Source organism: Zootoca vivipara, chromosome 5 (genome assembly GCF_963506605.1).
Source record: "Zootoca vivipara chromosome 5, rZooViv1.1, whole genome shotgun sequence".
NCBI classification, from domain to species: domain Eukaryota; kingdom Metazoa; phylum Chordata; class Lepidosauria; order Squamata; family Lacertidae; genus Zootoca; species Zootoca vivipara.
Window position 1 is genome coordinate 31,754,260 of NC_083280.1, and position 9,850 is coordinate 31,764,109.

The 9,850-nt window shown below is 42.2% G+C and overlaps 1 protein-coding gene across 1 annotated transcript; it reads left to right on the plus strand.

Moving 5' to 3' along the window:
• The first annotated feature begins 932 nt into the window (after positions 1-932).
• Positions 933-7,119, plus strand: LOC118093918 (tigger transposable element-derived protein 1-like). The gene is made up of 4 exons (XM_035133772.1): positions 933-950; positions 4,578-4,648; positions 4,956-6,024; positions 6,415-7,119. Exons 1-4 carry the CDS (start codon positions 933-935, stop codon positions 7,117-7,119), a joined length of 1,863 nt encoding a protein of 620 aa, XP_034989663.1.
• The last annotated feature ends 2,731 nt before the right edge of the window (positions 7,120-9,850 follow it).

Sequence of the window (9,850 nt, forward strand, 5' to 3'; positions counted from 1 at the left end):
CCACCTGGGTCCTAGCTACCTTACCACTAAACTAATTCGGGACAGGGGGCAGAAGTTGGTGCTCAGGTTGATCTAAATGGGTAATCCCAGACCAAGGCCATGAGGTGGATGTGAGCATGGGCCTAATATTTATATACATATTACCTCAGTGGATTTCTACATTTATTTAATCCTAAAATTTGCTCTTTTTAACACTTGTTTGGTTTTGGTTTTTCAGTCCAGGAGTTGCTGAGTCCAGGTTCTTAAATATGTGGACCAAATGAAATTGTCCTGCCTCCCTTACTAATTTTGCCAAATAATTTGGTATAAATTTCTTTTATTTCTCTGTGATGAACCCCAAACTGGATAGAATCAACTGACTGCATGTCTTTCGGCCTTTTTAAATGTGGGTTAAGAAAGGGTTAATGCTATTATAGCAGATATATATGTATTATTTTCCCTGGTGGACCATCATCCTTGCTTTCTACTTTATGGCTAACATATGGCAGGATTTTCTTCTTCTTTTTTAACCTTCTCTCTCCCCCCCCCCTTCTTCTCCCCTTTGTATTTTATTTGGAGAAGTTTGTCCAGCAAATCTAATATAGTGTTTAAAAAGCCAAGTGACATACTAAGACATTAACAAGCTGAGCTGTATCAGATTTCTTGGCAGTCAGAGAACAAATGCAACACACACACTCAAAAATATAGATGATAATGCCTAGGGAAAGATGAGCAGAAAACTCAGCTTCAAGTGACCACAACGAGTGGAGATACATGCAAACACATGGCATCTATTTCTTTGGTATAAATATATATTCTCGTTGTCCACCCCCTTCATGACTGAACTTCAGCATGGTGGAAATGTAAACATGTTGTTAGTGATAAGCTGCGGTGACAGAACAATACGGCTCTAGAACTGATCAGAGTGTTAGATTCTGAGATACCCATACAGAATGTCAAAGGAAGAGCAAGTGGGTCCATAACCTTTACTGAGTGAGCTACTCTTTAATAGTATTGGAAGAGAGCAAGTTTAGATGCTCAGTGCAAAATAATAATGATATTTCCAGGGCATTTTAATCTTGCATAGTTTACTGCTCTTCAGGATAAAGAGAACACATGGGACCAAAGGTGAAGCTGTTCAAGGAAATAGGTCAATATACCTTCCCTCTGCCATCTTCAGTGCAACAAAGCAGTGAAAATTTCAGCATGACAAGTGCATTCGAAACAGACCTTGTTTGTGCTCCTTTGAAACATGGTTCCTATTTTCGCTTTAGTAGTCCCGAAAGCAAGGGCTGGCTCCGTTATCTGGCTTGATGCCTAGTGGTCTGTGAAAACTTGTTTGTGGAATTCTACCATAATGTGGCCCTCCTCCCTCGATTGACATTTGATCCCTTCAGAGATCCACCACCACCAAACCAAACCAACTAAAAAACAGAAAACCACAAACATTTGTAACTGTGTGTTCTTAAAAAACAACCACCACCACCTTATGATTGCTAACTCTCATGCTGCCTCTATATCTTTTTGGAGTAGGATGCCATTTTTAGATGATGGTGTAACAAAATGCATACATTTTGAATTGTTTTCTTTACTATTTTCAAATGCTGCTGGGGATAGATGATTAGCTGAGCTTTGAAAAACGGTTCTCATAAGACCAGGTTCATTCCAGTGCTTTCCAGTACATTCCAGAGGAATAATAAAATGAAACAAAATTACTAATAAGTGCAGCTCAGGACAAAAAATGAACTGAAACAAGGAAAGAAGGAAGGAAGGAAGGAAGGAAGGAAGGAAGGAAGGAAGGAAGGAAGGAAGGAAGGAAGGAAGGAAGTCAAACAACAGCTTTTACAGTGGTTGACCAAATCCAAAACTCTTGAGCTTGCCTGGATTTTGTGATGTAGTTTCAGTACAGAAAAAGCACACATAAAAATATGTATTTTTCATAAAAGATACCTATGTAATTTGTATTTTGCAGATGAATGCATTGGAAAGTGTGTGTTTTACAGAGAAAATGTATTCCATTTTAATGTAGGCTTTGTTTTTTTTTTTAAAAAAAAGCTCTCACAAAACAGATTGGAACAAGCCTACGACTCAGACTGAAATGGGATGGAATTAACTGTTCATTGCATCCCTGGTAGAGAAATACTTCAGCTGAACTGATCTCCTTGAGCAGAATTCCAGATATTTCTCAGTTGCCTCAACCCATTACAGTATTAGAAGCTAACACAGTCCAGGAATATTGTGTTGCATATGCTAATGGCAGGAGAATCTGCAGCTAAAATAATCTCGTGCAAAAATGGAGTGAAGGAAAGTTAGTCTGCCAACCACACGGAAAACAAATTTAAACACATAAATTGGAATTCTATTCATAATATGTTTCAAATGCTACAGATTAGTCATTCTTTTGAATTTGGTACATTTTGGTACAAAAAATATGCATAAATTAACAGTCATTAAAAACACAGTCACTGAAATTATTTTCATTCATTCATTACATTTAAATCCTACCTTTCCTCTGAGAAGTTTAAGGTAGCCTACATAGATCTGTCCCTCTCCATTTTATCATTTGCATTTTATTTGCAAAGTTTGCCTGCATCATTAAGCAGCATTATTACTAAATTATGGTATATGTGAAGCCATTGACTTTATAAATGTTTTTTTTCTGTATCAGCAGCACAATGTATTTAGTCTTCCCAGGGAAATGCACAGTTTTGATAACAATAGTTGATAGAGTATGGTTGATGATATGGGTAGTAATGTTATCTGCTCGTGATCGCTTCTTTGAATAATTTTTTCTTTGTTTTCTGTTTCTCAGAATTTTTGTTGTTCACATACATTTCAAAAAATGCTAACATATAAAATTGTTAAATTCATCATGTGTTGCATTACTAAAGAACTACTAGCAACATTTAAGATGTCAAAAAACACTATTTTAAAAAAGAAATAATAATAAACTTAGGAGCCACTTCCAGAACAGGAATTTAGCACACAATACAGAAAAAATTAACTGTTTATTATTTTGAGTTGAACATCACAGAAAAAGGGAAATCTTATCATAATCATATGGAAACTGGGTGATAGCACCAATAGATTTATTCCCTCCCTGGTCATGCTGCCCTCCCTGCCGCCTTGCTGCTGCACCCTCCTTCCCGGTAAACTGCAGAACTCACATGCTGGGAGGTATGGGAAGTTCCTCTGTCCCACCCCACCATTTGCAACTGCCCCTGATCCAATCCCATGTTAGGCACAAACTGGGCACCATGATTCCATCTGTGTATTTAATGACCTGTCCCTGTCCAATCCTTTGGGGTATTGGTCAGAATACACTTAAACATATACAATTATAATGAGGTTCACATTAATTAGGTAAAATAAGTATTCTCTCTCACACATAACCAGGCTATCCAAAGTCAATTTACATTTTTTTTAAAAAAAGGGGGGGGGAATAATCACACAGTCCTTCCAAAAGGGAGAAAAAATGTATTGTTAATATGTGGTTTATAAATACTAAAAAATAAAAGATATATGAAATAAAAATTACTGGATATAATTGAGATTTTAGACAGAAAATGAAAATTCCATAGTTATGAGTGTGCCCATGCTGTCTGAATTTGGCTGACTTTACACAATTTGGAAGTGGCAAACATATTTTCTAGCCTATTTTTAGCTTTTTAACCGAATATCAAGAGTCTCGTATGAGGAGAAAAACAAAATCAATAGCCCCAGGCATTGCTGTCAGCTGTTATTTTTGTGGGTATATTGATATCTTCTCTCAACAAATAATTGCTCCATCATCCTCAGCACTGCTTTTTGGAACATCTGGTTTATAGTTGTCAACACTGAATGTGGGAAATATATTAATACTACTCGCTAGACGAATTTTGTCCCTTATTTTTCCCCCGGGGTTTTCCCGCCTTTTCTTCCCGTTTTTTTTTTAATGGAAAAACGGCTCAATACCCCGGGGGCATTGCGTCTGGGGCTTTAGAAAGCCTCCCCAATGCTCCCTGGGCTCACTTCTCAAGGGCAGTTCCGGGATTGACTTCGAGGAGAGCGAGCGAGAGAGAGAGAGGAGAAAAACTTTTTGGAGAATTTCTACAGTGTGTTTCATACAAGGTCTCTAGCTTTTCAGCACTTAAGGTAAGTTTATTTCAAATTTACATAACTTTTCATAACATTTTTTAAAACTTTTTAAAAACTTTCTTTAAAAAAACTTTTTACAGTTACAGTACAGTACTGTAATGGTTTTAGTGCCTTTTTTTGCTCTGGTTTGGTAGCATGGGGTTTGGGGCCAAAAACTGCTTTTTTTGCTCTGCTTTGGTTGCATGGGGTTTTTTTGGTAAAAAATGTGCCTTTTTGCTCTGGTTTGGTTGCATAGGGTTTTTTTTTAGTAAAAAATGTGCCTTTTTGCTCTGGTTTGGTTGCATGGGGGTTTGGGGCCAAAAACTGCCTTTCTTGCTCTGCTTTGGTTGCAGGGGGTTTTTTTTGGTAAAAAATGTGCCTTTTTGCTCTGGTTTGGTTGCATGGGGTTTTTTTTTTAGTAAAAAAATGTGCTTTTCTCAGATTGACTTCTAATGCTTTCTATTCCTTCCCTTTTTCCTCAGGTTCAGACTGACTTGGGTGACTTCTCCACATTCAGTTTGAAGATTTTTGAAAGGTGTTCATCTACAGTCAGGTAAGTTTCTTTGCACTTTTTAAAAACTACTTGGGTGGGCTTGGTTGTTGTTTTTTTGATGAAAAAGGTGTTCCTTTAAGACTGCCTTCTAAGGTTTCCTATTTCTTCCCATTTTTCTTAGGTTCAGACTGACTAAGGTGACTTCTCCACGTGCAGTGGAAGATTGAAGATTTTTGAAAGGTGCCCAACATCTCGCAGTGAGGTGAGTTTCTATGCACTTTTCTTAAATTTCCATAAAAAATTTTTATAAGGTTTTCAGTGTCTTTCTTAAGGTTTTTAAAACTGTCTTCTTCTATTTCAACTGTAGGAACATGGGTCCCAAACAAGCAGCGGCCGAAAAGAGGACCAAGGAAAAGATCACCGTTGTGATGAAGAAGGAGATCATCCGAAAGCATGATGACGGCATGCGGGTAACAGACCTCGCCAGGGAGTACGGGAGGAATACATCAACCATCGGGACCATCTTGAAGATGAGGGAGAAGATCCTTGCGATGGATGCAGCCAAGGGAGTCACCAGGATCATGCCCAACCGGCCAGCTGTTCTTGAGGAGGTCGAGAAGTTGCTCCTCATCTGGATGAAGGAGAAGCAGCGTGCAGGGGACACAGTGACCGAGGCTGTCATTTGTGAGAAAGCCAAGGCCTTGCATGCAGACCTCATCCAGCAACAGGCAGGATCCTCAGACGCAGAACCAGAGGTCTTCAAGGCGAGCAGGGGCTGGTTTGAAAGGTTTAAAACCAGATCCGGAGTTCACAGCGTGGTCAGGCATGGAGAGGCGGCCAGTTCGGATGCTCCTGCAGCTGAGAAGTTTGCCCCGGAGTTCCTTCAGGTCGTGGCTGATCAGGGCTACCTTCCACAGCAGGTCTTCAACTGTGACGAGACCGGGCTGTTTTGGAAGAGGATGCCCAAAAGGACCTTCCTCACTCAAGAGGAGGCCAAGCTGCCTGGCCACAAGCCCATGAAGGACCGTCTGACCCTCCTCTTCTGTGCCAACGCCAGCGGGGACCTGAAAATCAAGCCCATGCTGGTGTACCAGTCAGAGAACCCACGGGCCTTCAAGAAACACAAGATCGACAAAGGCAAGCTGAGAGTGCTGTGGCGATCCAACAGTAAGGTTTGGGTCACATGCGTCCTCTTTGTGGAGTGGGTCAATCTGGTTTTTGACCCTGCTGTCAAGCAGTACCTGCTGGACAAGGACCTGCCACTGAAGGCCATGCTTCTGATGGATAATGCTCCTGCTCATCCTCCAGGCCTTGAAGACGAGTTGCTGCAGGACTTCCGCTTCATCAAGAGCATGTTCCTGCCGCCTAACACCACCCCACTTCTGCAGCCGATGGATCAGCAGGTCATCACCAACTTCAAGAAGCTCTACACCAGGGTCCCCAAACTACGCCCCCCGGGCCGGATGCGGCCCAATTGGCCTCCCAATCCAGCCCGCGATGACCCCCGCCGCCCGCTGCCGCCGCCCGCTCTTACGACGCGCGGCGCGGCGACGATCTTCAAAATCGGCAAAAAATCGCCGAAAATCCTTTGTGCGCATGCGTATGGGCCTCTCCCAACCCAGAAGAGGTCATTTCCGATGCACCTCCGGGTCAGGGAAGGCCCATACGCATGCACACAAGCGATTTTCGGCGATTTTTCCCCGACCGTGTGCGTGTGCGCATGCGCACGGGCGCGCACTCCCCCGCCCTCCGGCCCGCTGCGCACGCACTCCCCTGCCCTCCGGCCCGCTGCGCGGTAAGTCTGGGGACCCCTGCTCTACACCAAGGAGCTTTTCAGGCGCTGCTTCGAGGTGACCGACACCACCAACCTCACCCTGCGCGATTTTTGGAAGAACCACTTCGACATCGCCGGCTGCGTGAGGATGATCGTCACGGCCTGGGACAGGGTCAGCCAGAGAGTCCTGAACTCTGCTTGGCGCAAGCTGTGGCCAGACTGTGTGGCAAAAATAGACACTGGTGCTTCTGCGCCTGCACCAGAGACAACAGTGCTGGAGGACATTGTTTCATTGGCGAGGGACATTGGCCTTGAGGTCACAGTGGAGGACGTCTGCGAGCTGCTGGAGGAGCACGACCAAGACCAGGAGCTGAGCACCGAGGAGCTGGTCGAACTGCAGGCAGAGGCTACGCAGGAGGAGACCCAGACCCCTTTGGAAGAGGAAGAGGCGGAAGTTGAAGAGCACGTGTCATCCACAGAACTGAAGGACATCTGTCGACAGTGGGAAAGTGTGCAGAGGTTTGCACGCCAACACCACCCAGACAAGAGCCTGGCACGTGACCTTGCAAACACTTTCGATACAAGAGTCATGTCCTCTTTCAGAGGGATCCTGAAAAGGCGGCAGAAGCAGCAGTCCATGGACAGGTTCGTCACGAAGAAGCCCAGAGTGGAAGGGGAACCTGCTGCTCCTGAGGCTAGCCAGCCTGAGACTGTTGCTGCCTGCTCTTCAGCGCCTTCAACCAGCTCTGCCACCTGAACAGCGTCCCCAGAGAGACTCTCCGCAGCTCAGGGCAGGTGCTGCCTCCTGTTTCCTTATTTTTCAATGTTTTTAAATGTTTTTTTTTTTTGCCATGTTTATAAAGTTTTGCACTTTAAATTCTTGGCACTTTAATTTTTTGACATGCTCTGTGCAGCATGTATGCCTTTAAAGTGCACTTTATAAACACTTTGAAAACCAATTTTGGTTTTATTGTGACCTTTTTTGCCCATAGGAACGCATTAATTGATTTTCAATGCATTCCTATGGGAAACCGTGATTGGGAAACGAATTTACCCGCGGAACGAATTAATTTCGTCTAACGAGGCACCACTGTAAAGCTGTATCTGACACATAGTGATTGGGTGATGCTATTTAAGCACTGCACACCAACTAAAATATTGGCTTCTGCTATATACTTTTTGTTGTTATTTTGTTTGCAGACACTCAAATGCACCAGAACAACAAGCTACTGTGCATGGATATCCCTTCGGGATATGGATGCTCACATGAGCCATTAGATGGAAAATGTAGAGTGAAGTGGAAGAAAAATCCTTTAGTAGGACTAGGAGAGGAATTAGTTTTGATCTGCTTTTTTCACAGTGGATCAAAATGATCTGATGTTCCCAGGCTTGCTTAAAGATCAGAATGCAACTTCCAGTCAGATATATACCGTCCCAGACTGGCAGGGGAGTGGGGGAGAATAGCTGGAATTTGTTCAGTTCATGATGGAGGCAAGTTGTCCTTTGTTGGTAGTTGGCATTCCAAGCAACAATTTCCACTGAGGTCCCTTAAAGCAAGTGAGTAGGTCTGAGTAGCTGGATCTCACTCAGCCTATGATGGAGTCCTGTCACTGCCAGCCCACTGTGTGTCTGAAGCTGCTCCCAAACCATGCTTAGATGTTATACAGCCCTGACACCTGCAGCCCAGTCACCAATCTAATGATAGTACTGAACATCTGATGGCACAATTCTTGCTGTGTATTAACAACAGGAAGTACAGATAGAGGGAAACTGGCCAGTGGATGAAGAAGATGAAAAATTGCAGAGAACGTAGGTAGTAGAGGACACAGGAGAGCAAGTACTATTAATGTACAAGAACTGGATTTATCAGATGTATCCGGATGCACCTGGCGTCCAAACTCATATGCAATCAATGGAGGCATGTAACATGCATAGTCATAGTGTTCTTAAACTTTGCAACAGATACGAAAAGCCAATAGTTGCAAACACATTCTGCTTCAGATCATCTTGCTTGCACTATGTAAGCACTGGCAGCTAGGTCACACTGGTTCATGCACGTGGTTAAAGACCACATCCCAATACAACACAACACACTCATAAAGGGTCAGTGATTATGAAGAATAAAATACACAGTGGGTTATAACTCTCGCTTTTTAAAGGGAGTATAGATTTGCTTCAAAAAAATGTCCATGTATTAGTTTCTCTATTTGCATTGTGTAAATATTTTGAAAGTTGATTGGTTAACATTGCCATGTCATTCAGAGGTTCACCAAAAAAAAAGGTGTGTGTGTGGGGAGGGGAAATCTGGCCTGTTTTAATACAAAAACAGATTTCTAAAACAGCAAATCATATTTTACAGCATACTGGTGACTTGTTACATTTTATATGCATGTGTTTTTGCCCTGACAAACCCATGCTTTGTAATTAATTTGCCAATGCAGTTCGGTGTAATCCAATCCAGGTATATAAAATGCACAATACATAATGCAGAAAAGTACTTTAACAGAGCTTTTCTGAAAAATCATTTGGTGTGATGCTGAAACATCAGGAAACTGAAACAAAAATCCGAAGCAGGAAACAGAAATCTAAAACAGTGCTACAAATCCCAGAGGGACAACCTTTTTATATGTTAAGTATTCCCACCACAAATCTTTGTATTCATGCATTATATAAATCTGAGTGCTCTTCTGGGAAAAAAATAGAAGAGAAAGAAAAGAATCCCAGATTGCTCACCCCACCCCACCCCCATTTATGCAATATTACACAGGACTGCTTTTTGAACTTTTGTCATTAAATATCAATCTGCCATGTTTTTAGGAGTGTGCTGAAAAGTAAATTTATTTTAAACAAGTGGAAGAGAGAACAAACGTACATAATTCCTGGTCAGAACATTTTGAAAGATTTGTATGGGTATTTACTTGCATATTAATGGAACACTTCATCACAGCTTTTTCTCTCTGCCAGATATCTAATGGGCAGAATTAAGCAGGAAGTTCTTCTGGGTAAGCCACATTTAAGAGGAGAATTTTCATTTTTAATGGTTGATGCAGGAGTAGAACTCAAACAACTTTCGCTCATTGAAGTTCTCCTGCAAAAACTTCTTAGGAGATTTGATTTTCATAATTTACATTTACGGAACATGTTCAAAAAACCTAAAATCTGGAAAGCAATGTTTATTCATTCTGGGCAGTAGTCAACTAAATAACTGTGTGAGCAAGGAGAAAGGGGGGGGCGGAGTCCTGTTGTGCAGCAATTTTGCTTGCACTATTATTGAGTAGACTAGCCCAATAGGGTGGGAATAGGTGATTCCAAAGCTTCCTTATGCTGAGTCAGATCATTGGCCCATCTAGCTCAGTAGTGTTGACACCAGTGGGGAACATTTTTCAGCCTAACAGCCTCAATCTCTTCTGGAAGGTACACACCAGTAGTAAGTAGGTCTGGATTAGAGGCAAAGGTAGGCAAAGAAATGAATGTAGAATTTACCTTTG